This window comes from Embiotoca jacksoni, unplaced genomic scaffold, assembly GCF_022577435.1.
Source record: "Embiotoca jacksoni isolate LCO1_2020_lvr unplaced genomic scaffold, fEmbJac1.0.p SCAF_15, whole genome shotgun sequence".
NCBI lineage: Eukaryota > Metazoa > Chordata > Actinopteri > Embiotocidae > Embiotoca > Embiotoca jacksoni.
Genome location: NW_027185285.1, coordinates 5,588,723 through 5,608,094, shown reverse-complemented (window position 1 = coordinate 5,608,094; position 19,372 = coordinate 5,588,723). Strand labels below are relative to the sequence as shown.

Sequence of the window (19,372 nt, the reverse complement as noted above, 5' to 3'; positions counted from 1 at the left end):
AATATAAAAAAATAAACTCGGGTTGATTAAGAGGAAATTTTTGTAAAGATATTCACAGTCCCAAAGAATAAACCCACTTGACTTTGATGACATCCTCACTGTTTTATTCTGGCACCACCAGCAGTTTGACAGTTTTGGTTTAACTAAAAGATCTTGACATCTAATTTATATATAGCCATGAAATCTGATTGGTCAATCATTGGTGCCAAGTGGATGAATTGCATTAACTGTGGCAATCCCTTACCCCTTTTCATCTCATTCCATCATGGGAACAAAATGGCTTAATACCTGTAAAACAAATGACATTCCCATATCATCTGCTGTACTAGTACAAATATTTGTAATGTTCGCTACCATTAACACTTAATCGATATTCGAGCAATAGTTTCAGCCCTGGGATTGATCGGAGTGCACATTCCCATTGATGACCAACTTTTAACACAATCTTACTAAGAGTGTACTAAAAAGGTTTGTTGCTTTGCCATTGCTAATGCGGTACATATAATAGATATAATAATATAATTGAATATACTGTGAACAGTAAAAGCTAATTGAATAATCAAAGACACAAAAGAGCAGGTACTCATATCAGTGACCTCACAATAAGCCGAGCAGTAGATTTTTGGGGCATAAAACGGATCCTGCAGCACTGTGTGTTGGACCATAAAGACAAAGGCTGAAGGCCCTTTGTAGCTACACCAGCTCACCACAGAGAGGGTAGGAGACGTTGTTAGATAGCAGACAGTTTGTTACTCATCCTCCCCTGAGTTACTGCTTGGCAAACATCACTGTCCTTCCATCTCTTTTCCTCGAGCTGCTCTTCTCGTCTGGCACCCGAGATCCATCTTTCCTGCTTCAATGATCTTTCAGGGCAGCCTCATACTGTATTGCTCTTGCATCGACTGGTAACAAACAGCCTCTTCTCCCCTTAATAAGCCCTGTGGTGCTTTGAAAGAGCCCCGTTTGGGCTCGTGTCAATTAAAGCTGGTGAAAATTGGCCCGTCCTTGTGTTGCAGATTATAATTACGACACAAAGAGAAACAGCAGGTAACATGGTGGATCCAGCTGACACTTTAGTCCCTCTGACAGCAGAAGGAGGGTGATGGAGGAGATGTTTCTGAGAAGCTGTCATTTTACAGTCCTAACTGTTAGGTTTTTTTTTGACAATAACTGGCGCAAAATATTTTATAATCACAAAATGGATGAGTGGTACTGTTGAGCTTGTGTTCCTGACATCAGGAAACACAGCTGTTTTCATCATAAAGATGTCATTTTTTCTTATTGATTGGAAAAACGTACTCAGTTTTGCTTGTATTTTGAATCTTTTGTAATAGGCTACTCCCTCGCTGCTGACATTTCTTTTTGAACTTCTTTAACCCCAAGATATTATAAATGACTTGTTTCTAAATTTAGAAGAAGGGAGCAATCTTGGTTGCAAAAAGCAACTTGTCCATTTGAATAAAAAAGTCAGGCTAGTTGTTACGTAATTAATGACAAAATATAAGATCTATGGAAGTGCTTGTATACGTTTTGTATTCAATTTTTCTTTTCTTTTAATTAGCTAAATCAATAAAGGGACTATGTCTGGGCAGCAAAGACTAAATTGCAAACTGTGTTCTACAAGATGAAATACATCAAACAACTATCTCTATATAAGATACAGTATATCACAATGAGCTGTGCATAGAGTTGATCTGGTTATGTAGGTAATAAAAAAACAATAACAGATGGTTTCCTTTGCATGAGTGCTCATGTGAGTCTTATCAGTTTAATCCTTCATTATCTAATCTGTTTTCAGTGCTGTCAGAGTGCATGAAGCATGAACATTTAACAGTCGGTGAACAGGTGCCACAGTGGACCCTGTTCGAGGGCCACCAGGACTCACTGAGGTTTATCTGTACGGAGTTTGTATGTTCTCATCATGATATTTGTCTTCTACCACATATAGCCAGAGCATTTTAAGTGAAACAGCCTTTTAAAAAAACCTGATACAGACCAAGATGCTGGGCTCAGAACTTGAGCTGGTCATTGTAAGTGTGGCTGCCCCCTGACACCTAATATCGCCACAGGGACTCACAAAAGAGAATGAAAAAGTTAGAAGGAACTAAATTGCTTAATAAAAGCCATTCTTTTTCAGTTTCATAAACTTGGAGGTATACTACAATTCAAAGAGCAGAGTAAATAGGAGATACCAGATTCAGCTAAAGCTTAAACTGAATAATTCCTTATGGTATATTTTGCCAGCTCTGACCGCCGATATTTGAACCTAAGAATGAGGACACCAATAAAAAGGACATATTAGACACCATATGATTCCCCCGTCTTTGTAGGCATTACAGCTCATCAGATAAAGGATGGGAATGTCAAAGAAGATCGATGGACAGTCAAATAGACTCTCTGGTTAATATAAAGAAACCAATTTGGATGAAAAGCAGACCATGCTATCCCACAATACATCACATTCAGCCCCCCTCAATCTTCCTGATCCTCTTTGTTTTCCTGTTTGTCTCCCTCCCGCTTTTTGCTTTGTCCAGATTGGACTGAGAGAGGAACTTCAGATAGCTTGCTTTTTCACAAATCCCCACGATGACAATCAATTTCTACATTTCAGCATTACAAAGCTGCACCATCCATCCAGTTATTTTTTCATCAATAATGATTAATGTATAAGATGTCACAGAGCCTTTTCTGAGAACCCTTGAGACCGCAATCTCATCACAACCTTTTAATATAAAATTAATGGCAGATGGTAAAGGTAATTTAAATGAATCCTTTTGAATTCAGATATAAGGTGTGACATTTGGTGTACATATTTATGACAGAAAAACAATGTGTATTCAAGTAAACGTATTGAAAGGAAGTGCTAGGTTGGTAGATACAACACAAACTCACTGAAAGGCTTCTAAACAGTTACAGCAACTATATTACTTTTTCAAATACTATATTATAATAATAATTGTAATAATATAATACATATTTATCACATGAAGAGTTAGAACGAAGACTGACAAAAAGTGACCTACCTGTATATTGTCAAAGGATGTTTTGTTGGTGACGTCATACAGCAACAGAAGAGCTGAAAGAAACAAAGCAAAGATTAAATTCCAAACTGTGAGGAGGAAAGATTTCTCAGTAAATGTTTGATCTTATCTTCAACCTTGATGTCTCAACTCCCTTTCATATTAAATCATTAAAGCAGTCATTTTAATTTTCACTGTGGGCACAATGATTGGATTCTCTCTCAAAAACAAAGTTCTGCATCATATGCAGGCAGAACTCAAACAGACCCAATTTAAGCCTTTTACCGGTGAATTTACAGCATATTCACAAGTTTAAGTAGTTTATAATCTTGATGAGCTTTATAATAATGTTTCACAACTGCCCACAAGACCAAATTTGCTTTTCCAGCAGCGTCAGACAGGCCTCTTTTCTTATTTGAATGTAAAACTTTGCTTTATGCTGATGTTTGCTGAAATGGATATAATAAAAACACAGGAAGCACTACATGAGTATATAATTATAGATATTATACAACCCATTATGTTTGCAATCTTTAGTAAAATAAAATAAAATTAAGGTTAAATACGAGATGCATTGATCTGAGATGTGTCTTAATCTGGTAAACAAGAGCCTTTTAAACTGCAAAGATGTCTCAGTCCATGTCTTTTGTCTTATGGAGCAGTTCAACTAGACAGTTCAGGTATTTGAGAAGCAGTGAGGAACTGCAACTGAGAAAAGGAGCAGCCCAGGAGAGATGAGCATGATGCAGACTGACAGTTGTGTAATAAAGTTCTGCTAGAGTTGCCCCCGAGGCGTTTCTCACTATTTTGCTATTTGTTGTTACTCAGTTGGTGAAGTCAGGACACAGAAAAATCATAAACTGCTGCTACATGTCTGTGTGGATTATTGCATACCTGTACTAAACATCCCGTCCAGCTGTTTGCTATTAATAATGTTCAAAGGTGAAGGTCAGTTTCGATTGTTATTTATGAATGAAATGAGCTAACCAAATCAGTTATTTGCAGTTTGTGTGTAAAGTATAAAGAACTTCTGTTTAGATTTGAGCCCAGAAACAAATGGACTCGATCACAATGTCGCATTATACAAGAGATTTACTGGCAAATGGAACAGTGAAACTGAGCTTTGAATGAAGAGATGAACAGAGTTTGTGAGTATAGAAGGAAGAACAGAAGCTCGGATGAAAAGCAATATGACAACAAAGGAGAAAGAGCTACACTGGTGGTGCGCTTTCAAGAGAGAGGTAAGATAAAACCAAACGGAGGAATAGCAATGGGAAATGGAGAAAACTTTTTGATGCAAAATATGCTTGCAACTTTAATTTGTATAACTCTTTCTTGTAGTCAACTTTTTATTCGTTTCATTTCGATGTTTTCAATTAAAAGAAAATTTGGAAGCACAAAGTAATAACAATGTCATCCAACATCACGATGAAATTATGACTTTGACAGACAGTTCAGGAAGTTTTGCAAAATATCCACACTATATTTTTTGTAAATAAGCCTCAATTTCATATAAATATGCTATCTAAAAACAGCACAGATCCTTAAGTATTTTAAAATGGTATTTTAAAACAAAGGTGATGACCATTTTTTAATTTCCCAAAGTACAATTTGTTACAGCACAAATATTGAGGAACCCTAATATGAAACTCAGATGCCTTTTCAAGATCTTAAGGCACTAAAATGTGTCATAGTGAATTTTACAAAACCTAATAATTTCAGTACTGAAGCCCTCAAACTGGTTCAAATTGTATCTGGATTTATAGATTTGATTTGTATTCTGGATTTCTTTGCTTCGGCATTCAGGTCATCATGTCTGAAATGACTAGATTAATTGTAAGGTCAAAACAAAAACAAAAAAGCCGAGTGAAAGGACAAGATTGCACAGTATACATTTAAATTTAACAAATCTTCTATCCACAGAATGAAGACCAATCCAGCACAAATCCCATAGTCCCCACGCAGACAGACAGCCATCAGTCTCAGACAAGGCAAATTAATGGTTGGTTTGGTTGGTATTAAAGGTTCCTGTGTGACAAGACACTTTCGGTCATACTGTGGGAACATAAACCATCTCCAAATGTGATTTTTTTTTTTTTTTTGACAATTAGCTTCATTTATCATTCTTCATCTTAGCTTTGGGGAGGACTGTATGTTTGCTTGTCAAATGTGAGTGTGATGGGTTTAGGGTAATCAAAGTCCTGAGTGATTTGTGTGAGCATTTATTGGTGTTGTCAGATTGGTCAGATTGTGCAGTCACAATGAATCACAGTCAGCAACATTTATAGGCTTGGTATCTACATGAGTGTTGAAGTGATGAGTAGTCTTTTTTTTTTTTTTTTACATTTAGCACAGAGACAGTCTTTAAAGGAAAGCAAAGTCTACAGTCTTTAGAGGAGCCTGTCAAGTTTGAATTAATTCTACAATGGCCACCAATAAAGTTGAACATTAAATCCTAGTACCTAATATTTCCTCATGAATACCTGGGGGTTATTTTGTAATTCTTCTCTCTCTCCCCAGCTCTTAAAATAGAAGGTGATTGAACAGGTCTCGGATTGATTAGGATGTGTGGACATTCAGTGACATGCTTTGCGCCAGTAATGGAAAAGTAATTGAAAGTCCTGACACAGATGTCTATGGCTACACTCCAAAGATGTGAAGTGGTTTTCAGAGAAATTTATGTTCCCAGGCAATGTGCCTAAAACTAGCCCTGCTAAAAGTCCTCCAGGGTCCCCTTTCTTACAGGAGACAGACACAATCCTGTGAAATGAATCCTGTTGTAATTATGCAGGCTGACTGCCAAACCATGGATAATGTGGACAATACGCAGACACAGATCCTTTATACTCACTAAATCATATTTGAATGTAATTGCGCACACATCTACACACACACAACCCATCCCTGCTTAAGTTGCGCAAACTTGAATAGATTACACAGTCACACAGATCCAGACGGCAAATATTCAATTTGATCACGCAAGAATCCCTGACTGCACAGAGATTCAAAGACAAAATGAAGTGATGCATTCTCCATATACAGGAGAGCACAAAATTACAAACACATCTTAAAATATTTAGTGAATATCAAGTGCCAAAAACGGGGAAGAGACTCCATTTATTCACTCAGAGAAAAGTCAGCACAGCTTGGAAAGCTGTACAGTGTGTACCCAGTCACTGGAAAGCATTTCATACCAATCTGTTATCCAGCAAATACTTGGGTGGTTTAGATTAACAGTGACAACAAGGTGAATCATTACGAGACTGTTTTTATAATTTGAGGTGCACCTGGATGGCGCAGAACACATGAAATCAGACTATATTATGTTTTTTATGCCAGGGTTCAGGTTTTGCACATCATGCACCAGATTATGCACATTTGATTAAAGCAATTTCCAAAAAGCACTACAAACTTGATGACCAGTTTCATGAGAAACTAATGTTATCAAGAGCCAAGAGCTTTCTTAATTACCTTGCATCGTTAATAATGACATGAATATGAATGAAATGTAGACACACACAAAGACCAAAACACACACCAACATCTGATGACTGATTACAAATAATCAGAGTCCCCTGAGTCCTGAATGTGTTGTCCTTCCATCCCAAGTTATAAAACCTCAGAGGTTGATAAAACTGCAGAGAGCAAGAAAAACAATCTCTTCCACAGCTTGATACAAACACAGCTGTGAAATATAACCACCACGAAACTTTATTTTGGTGCAAAGGCCTTCAAAATTTCACAATACCGTTATGCACAAAATAGGGCAATAAACCATGGGATGGTACGTATGAAACATGAACGGTCACAGCATATATCAATGGGTTTTTGACAAGAATAAAGGTAAATCTGTTGCATAACCAGGAAAGTTTTAAAAAGTGCGCGAGTGTCTCACCGTCGGCGTCACGATAGTAGGCATGAGTGACACTGCGGAAGCGCTCCTGTCCAGCTGTGTCCCAGATCTGCAGATAATTAGAGAGGAAGGTAGTCATTGAGTAGAGAAGGAAGTTTCCGTCTTTTTAATGATTCTTAAGTTTTCTCAGTCAGCCTGGTGGAGCTCATTGTGAAACCATAAATTTAATGTACTCAGAAGACACCGGATAAGCCTGGAGTATGGAAAAGAGATCCACAGGACTCTTTAACAATTCACTCTCTTATGAATTCAGCACAGAAACAGACTTCTCGAACCCATTGCTGACAACGCATCAGAATTGTTCTGGCTATTGTGTAAATTATTTCCTGTGTACACATCCAGCACAGCGGACACGAAGCAACATTAACATTAAATTGCAGTCGTTTCTGTTTCTGTCCACCTGAAGAATTTGAGTTCAAAATTTACTGTTATTTCAGCTTTGTTTTGATTTCCAACTCCAGAGGAAAAACATCTAGCTCTTCACCAGCTAGTTGCCAATTTTGTCTGTCTGCTATTTGTTGCTGAGGAGGTAGCGAACAGTGAGTTGATCAGAAACAAGGTTTATAATCAAGAGGCAACCAAGAAGCAACCAAACCAACCACGGGTCATGAAAACAAAACAATTAGCTAAAAGATGCTAAAATGTTCTGCAGAGCTGACGGCATTGAGATCACGTGATAATTCTGTGTCTCTAAGTGCACATAATTTAATCCATTATTAGTACAAAAATATTGATCAGTGCAGCTAAAAGGTCACTGCACATACTGCATATACACTTATAAAAATGCCTTATATCATATTTTTACCTCTGTCTGGGTCATAACATTGAATAGAAATGACCTGTGGCTGATATGTCAAATCTCTGGGGAATAAGACTCATTAAGTCTTCTTTTTCCCATCAGGCAGCACTGTCTCTCCTCCCAATTTGGCCCTAATGACAGTTACATTTTCTCCTCACTCTAGAGCAGACCTGTGCAAGCTGACTGCACTTTGTTTTTCAATGAAAGAATTTCCCAGTACATACCTTCTTTCTGGAACATCACTTTTTTTGGTGAAGTTCTTCCCTTTGCATGCCCAGACTGTTTTTTTTTTATGGTTGTCTGGATAAATTAACGTTCTTACCTGAAGCTTCACCTTGACTCCATCAATGTTCATGACTTTATTCTGGAAATGAAAGCAAGAAATGATGTAAGTGACTGCCTAAATTTAGGCAAGTTTGCCAAAAAACTTTTTCAGTGTAAGGAAGAAATAACCTGAGGTTTGTTTGTGTGTGTGTGTGTGTGTGTGTGTGTGTGTGTGGTGAGACACCTGGCTGGACAGTCTCTTCCTCTCATCCTCTAATCTACCTGCCACACACTCCTCTCCACTCTCCACTCTCCATCAATATTGCACGTCTCCACCTGACTTTGGCCTCTTTTGATGAAGTCTCGCCTCTTTCCTCCAGAAGATTAACCCCCTCTGCTCTCTTGCCTCTCCCAGTTTCTCCATTTTAAGGAGACATTTCTCTGATCTCTGCTCCACCACCACGGCACATTGAAGCTCAGCCAAATGGAGCGTGCAGTTTCCCAGGTTTCCCCAGAGGTAGAGCTGGGTGCACAAAGGTTAAACATCCTGCCATCAGATTTCAGTCAGTCCAAATGATGATAGGATCTGCACGTTCAAATTAAAAATATCTTGGCAAAATGAAAAGTAGGTCTGCTCTTATCAGTTATCATCAGAATAAAAGCCTGTTACCACTAATTAAACTGGAACATTATTGTGATTTACGAAAGGCTCCCTCTACCCTGCCTGATCATTATTCTTGTGCCCAATAGCATTATATCTTATTGATTAACAGTATAAGACCTGCTACATGTAGATTGGGTACTCAGTTTACAAAGAGAGTGGCAAATCCAAATCCAAAGTAAACGAGAAAAAGTTAACAGCCATGCGAGCAGCTCTGTGAAATTATTCTTAAAAAGTATTCTCCTAGTATCTGTTTATTGTCAAGTGAAACCAGATACAAGCCAACAGTGTATAGCACTATTCAAATTCGCTGAATCAATAGTATAGATGTTAATATCGGATTATATATTGATGTAACTTCCATTGGTGGTGCATTTTTTGATCCTTTCTGCCAATATTTTGACTGTAATTCGTTCCACCATGTGGGAGATATCATCTGCGTCAGAAATACCCCAACTCAGAATTACAGTCGGAGGCAGATGTGCACAGGTTTTACCACTCGGCTGCTCGTATGTTCACCATCATCGTCTAGCATATTTGAATGTTAACACCTGCAAACTAACACTGATGTCATTTGGTTTGCTGTTATTTGGCAATAAACTAAAGTATCAGATGAATCAAATTTGCACCTGATAAAGGTTGAAAGTTACAGGTTTCACCAAGTTTGTACTATTCCAGTAGTTGCAGAGCCATTTCACTAAAACCAACAACCGCAACCTCATGGGTGACGAGGGATGGCGATAACAATATATTAGTTATACAAGCACTTAATGGCAACAAATACATCTTGAGGTATTTTGAACCAAAGTAGCTACAAACAGAAAAAGCATTGCCATCTTTATTATCATCATCACTCATAGTAATTACAGTCATCAACTTGTTACCGATTCATTTTATGTCATCCAATGACTGGGTTAGTAAAAAAAAAAAATTGAGATCCAGAGGAAATGTTTCGAAACTATATAACTCCCCTGAAGAAAAAAAAAAAAAATCTGTGCATATGTGTTTTTCAACATTAAGGAGGGCTAATGTACTTTGAAAGACCCACAAAGCCACATTTATATTCTATAATTCCTGGACATTCACGTCTATTTGTGTCTTTCATCACACTGAATTTTCCGTTGATATCTGCAGTAGAAAACAGGAGGCAACATGTTCTTCAGCCTCCCAATATGCCAATGAGGATTACATCACCTGGTGTCACAGCAACCCTTCGAAAGCCTCCCCCTACCATCATCTACTCTGGGATATTCCTGAGAGCCGCTGTTGACCTTCTAATTCCCTGATCCCGGGGGAGGAGCAGAAGATATTCGGTCCTGACAAGATGCTGCTAATCTTCCAGCAGAGCACTTCGAAAAAGATATAGTCTTTGTTGACGCGTTCAGCTGATCTACCTCCTGAGAGTCCCGAAGGAGGGATGTCATAAATATTCATGGCAACTCGAGCTGCTGGGACTAGTTTGTAAATGTGTTCAGATAGGAATCACAGTCTCAAAAGACGACCTCCTTGTTGTTGTTGTCACTAAAAACAACCGGTGATGTGCTTAGAGGCTTCATAAATATTTAGTGACCCAGAAAAAGTGTCTCATGATAGCACCGTGGTGAGTATTTTGGGTGGTTAGTCAGGTTCGATTGCACCGTTAATAATGTTGGATTTGTTGAGAGGAAATACTTGAAATCAGGCAGAGGACAACCTAATAACACAGACTTAATGATCACTGAAAGTGTGGGTTGAGCAGGATAAAATGTACTGTATCTGAGCAGCTTATACAAGGCAGTGTACTGCAATAGGATGGGGAATTAAAGGTATTGTGGATTAAAGACTGTCAATCACACTTCTCACAGCAGTCTCCACTTTACTTTCAGAACTTTCTCAGGCTGAAACAGCTCTCGGCTCTGTGTAGTTACAATTTACTCTCAAGAAGCTTGCAACACTCTCAGGCCAATTTCATTCCCTGAGCTGCAGCAAAACGCACCACAGGACGCCTTCAAATACAAACTGCTCTACTTAGCAGCCAGACGCTGGATGTCAGCCATTAAATGCCAATCTTTTCCCCCAAAGGTACATGAGTGAGAAGGTACCCTCAGAACAGAATGACTCCAGCAGCACTTCACAGGGATCATAAATTACAAATGTATGAGGAGCTTTCAGAGGGGCCCGTGAAGTCAATAAAACATTAATGGCTGCAGCATGAAGCAACTAACAGGAGCATGATGTCCACCAAAAGGTTTTGTATGAGATACATTTGAAGCATTAACGGGGAATAATGAGAAAGAAGCTTTGTGGTGCTGTTCCTCCAGGTCTTCTCTTTTTGCACAGACGGCTTACTGGTGCAGAAATCAAAGCAATGGGGGTAAAAAGCTGAGGAAGTGAGGGCAGGGATATACAGAGAGGCAGGGCTCTACTCTGCAGTCAGCCCAACTAACCCCCAGCTGTCAAGCTTTCCAAGTCATGCTGACACAGACACATACACACATACTGCACAGACACATGCAGCATTCATCACACTCCCTGCCTGCTTCAGGGAGCCACACTTTTTACCAGTTGTTTCTGAAAGATGTTTAGCAATGATTCTGATGAAGGATCACCCAGTTCGGATCAATTACAATTACTCCCTTCCTCTCTGTATCCCTTTCATGTCAAGTCAAATCTGAAATCAGAGCAGTGTTGTGTGCGAATTGAAGTGTTTGGCCATTTTCTGCAAGAGGGGAGGTTTTTCTTTCTCTTTTTATAAGTACATAGGTGTTAAAGGAAGTGTTTGCTCTAGCTACATCATAATTGGAATTCAACAGATGTAACAGAAAGTGGACATTGAAGTTTGATGTCAGTCAAAACACAATACTTTTAAGGACTTGCCAGAACAAAAACTGTCATTCTACCGGCAGCTGTACGTAAATTGCCAGTAGCTTACAACCTGCATGGCATTTATCACATTGTGTAGTTTACTATTATCTTCGTGTAATTGTTAAGTTACTCTTATTGCAGTTGGGCACTATGTGTGAAATGGAGCCTTTATAATGGGGCATAACTAAAGCAGACACTTCCCCCTCTATTATTTAGGAGGCTGGTTTGAGATATGTCATTATCTACTAGAATGAAACCTGGTATTATTTCATAATCACAAAGGACCTATTCTTCTCTCCTGGAGATACTAGATACAGTTTACTCAGCCTTTTCAAACCACAAGACACTATTTTACAAATACTTTCAATTAGGATGCAATGGATATTCTCCTGGAGACCGAGATAGCACAATAAATCTCACTGCACCAGACACAGATATAATACAACCAATAAATACTATGGGATTCAATCATTGGCAGATATACTTGCTGACCCTGCACAGTTAGCAGGGAGGCTATAGTTGTTGTGGCAACAATAATTTTGCCTGTATGCAGATTTTTTTTCCTAGAAAGCCATGAATTTGTCAAGATAAATGAAAAAAAAAAAAAAAAAAAAAAAAAAAAAAAATGATATATATATGATTTACATCAAGCTTTATCCAAGAATTTTGGAAGGATATGAAGGGCTGAGTAAAACTTTGTATATGCCTGAAAAAGCTAATTCTGCTCTCCCAAAACATCTCTGACTGTGCAGTCAGTGAAATAGTTTGAACCATCCTGTTATTGACTTTCTCACTTGAGTGACCAGGGGAAGTTAAAAACGGAGACTAATTGAAAGAGCAGTGGGCCTTAGGGTCCTTTCAGGGTGACTTGCACTGCTGCAGAAATGCAGGCTTCCTCATCTTACAGCAGAAAGCCATGGACAAACAAAACTACAAAGATCAAAATTAAAAAGTGCAAAAAAAACCTCTTGAGTCTGACAAAAACATGTTTTTCTAGTTCTTCGCAGGAATATCTGGCAACTGACCATTCTTTAATATTCATTACATGAAAGCATAAAATCCATGTAGAACAACTTGTAGAGTAGCTTTGTGGTAAACCTGCCGTAAGAGCGTAATTATGAAAATACTGCTGACAAGTACTTTTTGTCATTGACTCCCCTGCAGCCTCCCCTGTCCCTACTGTTGCAGCTTTAAAACAGTGTAAATTGTTTTCAGCGTCACAACTCATTCAAAATGACTCATTTGACTATCAGATTTTGATCAATTCGGTCCGATAAATTAATCTGACCAACGTGGGAATACCTCATCATCACTTTTTAAAACTCTGTATAATGTGAAATAGAGAGAAATTTAATTGGTAATGGAAGGTTTAATCAGCATTGTGTGAACTCATTTGGCAACAACTTGGATATAACAGGAGTTCATTTATATGTAAAAGTTGATTTCCTTGGTTACCTTTCCTGATTTATACTCCAAGAAGTATGAAGACTTAAAATCTTACATTCTGGAGTTTTGTTCCAAGAAGCTGGTTTACTGATTTACATGCCGTTGTTTTTTATATCAGTGCATTTTTCAGATTAAAGCTCCTTCTTCGAAAAAGCTTCTGCTTTGAATTTGATCTTTCACCTTTAACCTGTAGCAACGTGATCACACCAACGCAGAAACCTGCTGTGATCCAGACACTCCCACAGGCAGTAGGTACACACAAACTCACACAGCATTTGTCATGCTGTCATCGATTCATTATTCAGCTGAATACTGTGAGCGGAAGCCTCAACCCCTCTGAAGCTCTTCCCAAGGATCTTTCACACAGTGGAATAATATAAGTGAAAATGGACGCACAACAGTAGTATGCGTGAATCATAAAAAAAAGGGCAGGCAGCGGGGCAAGCTGTTGGCTGCAAAATTATAATTTTCACTCTTTGCATCAGCTGACATGAATATATGAACAGTGTGCAGTATAAAATACATATTACACTGTAAAAAAAAACAAAAAAACCACACGCAACATGCACGTGAACACAGAAGCGTGGCCAGACTAAAAAGGTTTCATACTCTCTTTTCTCTGCGTGATCATTATTCACTGAGAAACGCTTTTATTTATTTTGGACCGTATCATCACGGACTATGCCAAGGCCACTGCATATGTTGCTCAGATTTGTTTTCGCAACTGCTGAACCACATTTCCTGAGATCCTGCTGCACTTTTCCGAATCCAAAAACACAAAAGATAAACCAAGCCCACCTGTAAAAAACTCAAACCTAACAAAGTACAATACACTATCCAAAAACGACAGCCCTTTCATATGAATAAAATGTAAACTTCAGACGTATCACAAAAGCCATCAAATACAGAGAATTGGCTACTCATGATGGGAATGATTCAAAACACAGAAATGAAATTAATTTCAAAAGTTTTGATTGCTTTGTCTGTGACAGCAAACTGATTTTGAGCCAAACACTGGACCTTGAAACAAATCACAAAGCTAAGTCACAAAGCTAATGCAAATCACTGATTTCCTGCTACAGAACTGTAAACAATGAAGAACAGAAAAAACACATTACTAAATTACTTTTGCAACACTGGATGAAAACATAACTCATTTGTTTACAAGAAAACTTCACAGGCACCTTTAATAAGCACACTGTGCAATATGTGATGCTTGAAGGGATTCGATTTTTGCATACAAATATGCACTATAGCGTTTACAAAAATAACTAGATTAGTGGCTTATTAAATGGTTTAAGTGTTTTTGTTTATATAATCAGTTTTATAATAAATTATCATGGCTTTTATCTGCACTTTCATTTATTCAAACGTTAAAATTTTCAGGTGAAGCTGTGATATGAGTTTTAGATAATACTTGAATAATCAACTCGTATAAAAGAAGATTCAATGCAAACTGAAAATGACACACAATTTCTGGTTTATAAGATCAGTTTAGAGGCTTCAGTCTCGTTACCTGATGAAAAAAAGTGTAAAAATGCGGATTTCGTTCTCATACACATTCTGAAACACATCTCCAACTCCCCTTGCTTTATGTTTCTTTACCATCTCATCATTCATCCAACGATCGTCCCATAATCCAACAACTGCCTCCTCACCTTTTTCATGTCAACTTTAAATATTCATGGTGCTCCTCAGGGCTTGCATCTCTCGATCCAAGTGACATTAGGTCAGCAGGTGGCAAAGCTGCTTGTCATTAATTACCAACACCTCCCCCGGCAGAAGTGAACATCTACCCAATATGTTTAGGCTTGGGTAGATGAATAGGCATTGGGCTTGTATAAAACATTACAAAATAGCTTAGCCATGGTTATGGAACCCTATACAACAGAGCAACTCTTGGCAATCACTTACACAGTAAATATACTTGCATAGAGTCCCTGTTTTTTAATGGGTCTAAGTGTGCCTTTGCTTTCCCTTACCTGTCTTAATTCAATTTATTTTTCAAAGCAGAAAAATCATTACTGCCACTTGCTGGCATGATTACGCTTGGCACTTTAATTGCACCCACTCAGAAAAGGCAGGCAGGTAGACAAACTGGCAGGCGGGAGAGTGGTTAATGGAAAAAATCAGTCAGCCATCCCGACACTAACTACGAAAAAAGAAAGAGTATCGAAGCTTGAAACTAGTGAAAGACAGATGCAGAACGACCATTATTAGTGAGGCGATAGACTGTCAGTGACATCCACAATGACAGCGGATATATCAAAGAGGAGCGGAAGCTTTCAGGGAAGATTCAATCTTCAAGTCAGCTTGATTTTTAGGATGGGTCCGTTATCGTCCTCTCACATGCCAGAGCTGTCTCTCTCTCTGCCGTCTTACTTTCCCTCTCTTTTCTTTATTATCTCTGTAAAAGGTGCGGAAAAGACACTTTTAACAGACACTCAACAGACTTTTATCATGGCATCTGCAGGTTTGAACTTTGTAATTGTTCCTTGAACCGAATTTTGGAGGCTTGAATGAAGTGGAGTCAGTTTTTATTTGACCATAAGCAGAAGTTTGCTGTTTAGAAAGTGTTTAAATAATATTAATAATAAAAAAAAAGCAGGAACTTAAGTATTAGGAGTCAGGGTAAAAAAATAAAGTAATTAATCACTGCATCAGCCTTTTGTCAAAGTAACAAACACCTTGATTTTGATTCCTGTTGGTCTACAATGTCATGCCGATGTCAAGAAGCTTTTACAATAGACTTTATTTTTGCATGAAAGGGAAATCAAAGACGAGGTCTTCAACAATACTGAAGGAACATTATAATCACATCATATACACATACTCACAATAAACCAAAGTGCATCTGGTGTTTGCCCCCAACTGAGTCTGAGTAATGATGCGATGACTAACACACTTGTTGCATGAGTCATTCTCTCAAAACAATCTGAAGGTGACAACCTCGTGTTTCTTTGAACAAAGTGATTTTCAGCCATTACAGACACTTCACAATTCAGTGTATAAAGAAAAGGGCACTCTGAGAGCGCTGACCTCAACCAAAGCCACTCTTCTATGATATGTAAATGTGCAACTGCAAACACTGTATACAGTATGTCTGAATATATTTCCAAGCTTATTAGAATTATGTCAAAATACACTTGTGCCAGTTCTGGTTCTATCTTATGAAACCACTGTCCCAGAGTGCTATACAACAACTGCTTGCTGTTTGAGCAAGTACATGTTTATCTTAGAAGATTACTGGTACCCATGAATTTGGATTGTGAGATGGTGTCATCGGATTTCTAGACGAGCCTGTTTTTCCATGACTGAACTTTACTACCATCTGATTTGAAGATGTATGGCATTTAGTAGGGGTGGCCCAGTGATGCACTGGTTAGCACTGTCACCTCACAGATTGGGATCCATTATAGATAACAGATTGATGGCATTTGCCCTATTTAGCAATTGTAATGAAGGTTACAAAAAACTTGTTGATCCGCCCCGTGATTGAGATACACTCCAAAATTTTATGGGTTCTTCCTCAGTCCATGCTGCAACCTTCCACCAAGTTTTATTAAAATCAGATTGGTAGTTTTTCTATTTTCCCTGCTGACAAACAAACAAAACAGTACCGAAGACATAATTCCCATGGCAAGGGTACTAATGGACCACAAAAGGATACAATAATCTAATTTCATAACCTGCAACCGCCAATTGAAAAATCCCTTAAACAATGAATCCTTTGCAAATGAATTATAACTAATCGTTGCAGCTCTATTTTACACATGAACACACCTTTGTTAACATTGTGTACTCAGCTATCAGCACATTTCTCCTTTGCATCTTACTTTTAAAAATGTTCTGACTTTCTGCACAATTACCTTTTGAACTTCTTAACAGAGAATCTGCATTTGAACACACGGCCTGCATCTAAAACTTGGTGACTAGTAAGTAGATGGTGCAACTTTTTTTTTACAAAGGTTATGTGCCAACAGTGATGTAAGGGAGACAGTTAACAAGTATGGTTACAGTCAGAGGAGAAAGACGGAGGTGCATCACAAACGCTGCCTGCCAGGATCTCCCTGGATCATTAACAGGTGCCACATCTGTTGAGCATTGTTATCTGTGTGTGTTTGTATATTCCCAGTGAATGTGTGTCTGTCACTGACAGCCATGAAATGTGTTGTACAATGTGTGACTGGAAGGTACTGAACAGAAACCTCACTAGTATCTCACATCATGATTTATCACGAACGAGACATACATATTATATCATATATTGTTGAATGAAGCAAATATACTTTAACACACACACACACACACACACACACACACACACACACACACACACACACACACACACACACACACACACACACACACACACACACACACACACACACACACTCCTCATGCATACATACATACATACATACATACGGTTAAATAACCTCACTGTCTCCCCCGGAAAGCTAATCGAAATTAAATAATGTCAAATTTAAGATCAGTGGAGTGACCATGTAACAGATTTTCAGCCCTTTTACCTTCCAAGCTATTATCAATGCTATTGACCACACAACGACGGCTCAGTCTGCCAGTGCAACCGTGATACACTGTTTACTGGAGGTTGACCAAACCACAGAAAATACAGCCTCTGTGATGAATCACACGTCTGACTGGGATGACTGGCTCAGCATTATGGGGGTCAGAGGTCAGGAAAGAAATCAATATTTACAGTTCCAGCTGACAAATAACATCAACAATGTCAGACATTTGTTGCCTCCTTAAACATTAAACATCTCACTTCCATTTAAATTTGTTAAATGACAAAAACCTGGACGACTTTGACGAATCATTATGGCCCATGAACCGGAGACAGGGAGATGTTGGATGCGACGGAAAAAGTCTGATCTGCAGTGGCAACTTGCAAGTCTTGAAGGACCTGCTGCTAAATACCAAAGGACACATTCACAGTTCATGCCTTGGCAGGTTCGGGTAGTATTGGTGTCACATTAGTCATGACATTTTGGCTCATTAGTGTATTTTATTATAAAATGCGTATTTTTTAGTCGGATAAGACAAGATAACTGAAAATGCCACAAAGGACTCTGGGAAAAGGAGTATTTCTGCATCATGTTCTGGCATTAGATCAAATGATTAATCAAGAAAATGAATCAGTAATTTGTTATAAAAATATGAGTTGCCTGATTTCAGTTTATCAGTATATATAATTACTAGTCTTAACTGCAGAAACGACAAGTAGAAAATTCAATGTAACTCTGATGTTGCTCGATAAGGAAGATGAGAAATTCCTAACTACACACATGAAAAAAGACTGCAATACCTCACTCCATGAATCTTTTAAAGTGAGTGGGTGCATCATTATAACACAATATATGGAGGAATATTCTGAATTTGTCATTATATCGCAGAAGACATATAGCATGTGCAGTCAGTGTCCATTGGTGTGTGTTGGTCTGGTGCCAACTAGACTATAAAATCTACAGCTGATTCAACCTCTCTGTGACTCTGTTAACCCCGTCTCTCACCTCTCTGTGCAGCTGCTGCCCCCGTCTCATCTCTGCATCGCCAAGTGGAACAAACCCATCCTCACTACCATGTAAATGCACACACGTATCACAAGACAATTTTGATCCCTGCCTCCATACTAGGACTCAACTTATTTGAATTATTCAACAAATCGTTTGTTCCGAGATAGATAAAAAGGAGAAATTAGAAATCAGTTATTTCTGATGGCCAATGCAACAAACTAAATTGGGCAATTCACCCAAGACAATTAAGGTACTTTGAATCATTCAGCAAATACAATTTCAACCTCTGCACCAGTTTTGGTTTCTGTATAAAAATAAATTAAAGCTGAAGTTTCCTTCACCTCCAATTAGAAACATTCAGTTCTTAACATTCTTTGTCATGGAATAGTTTCCCGGTTGTCTCTCACAGGGTCGTGGACAAAACAACACGGGATCTAAATGACTAAATACATTAGTAGAGTGCTGAAATGCAGAGAAAATGTTGCAGTTGCCTGATTCATAGCCCCCACCCCCACATACATACTAAGTGCACCCAAAAATAACATCAGAGGAAAAGTGAAATAGGAATCAATGGGGCTGTGTAACTCTCCCCTGCTGTGGGTTAAAGATGGAAACTAGATTATACATAATTCATCAAAGACGTGTGAAACTCATGGCCTGACTTGTGACAAACAGGTGTCAGTAGTGTCAGCAGTGTAAATGTGAATATGGTGGATGATTTTTGTGTGTGTGAATGTGTGTACCAAATTTAGTGGCAATCATCCAATAGTTGTTGAGAGTCATGAATGTCAACCTCATAACAGTAGAGGAAAAGCCAGGGGATCACCAAATGCAGTGGGATACATTCTGAACCATGACGGTTGTACAAAATGTTCTGGCAAACCA

The 19,372-nt window shown here is 38.4% G+C and overlaps 1 protein-coding gene across 1 annotated transcript in view; it reads right to left on the bottom strand.

The window, feature by feature from the left end:
- LOC138197993 (ras-related protein Rab-26-like) overlaps positions 1-19,372 on the bottom strand; it is a 43,023-nt gene that overhangs the window by 14,571 nt on the left and 9,080 nt on the right. The window contains exons 3-5 of the mRNA XM_069149081.1: positions 8,055-8,096; positions 6,916-6,982; positions 3,024-3,076 (exon numbers count right to left, since the gene is read on the bottom strand). Of these exons, the coding sequence (XP_069005182.1) occupies positions 3,024-3,076; positions 6,916-6,982; positions 8,055-8,096 (162 nt within the window). The remainder of the gene's footprint in view (positions 1-3,023; positions 3,077-6,915; positions 6,983-8,054; positions 8,097-19,372) is intronic.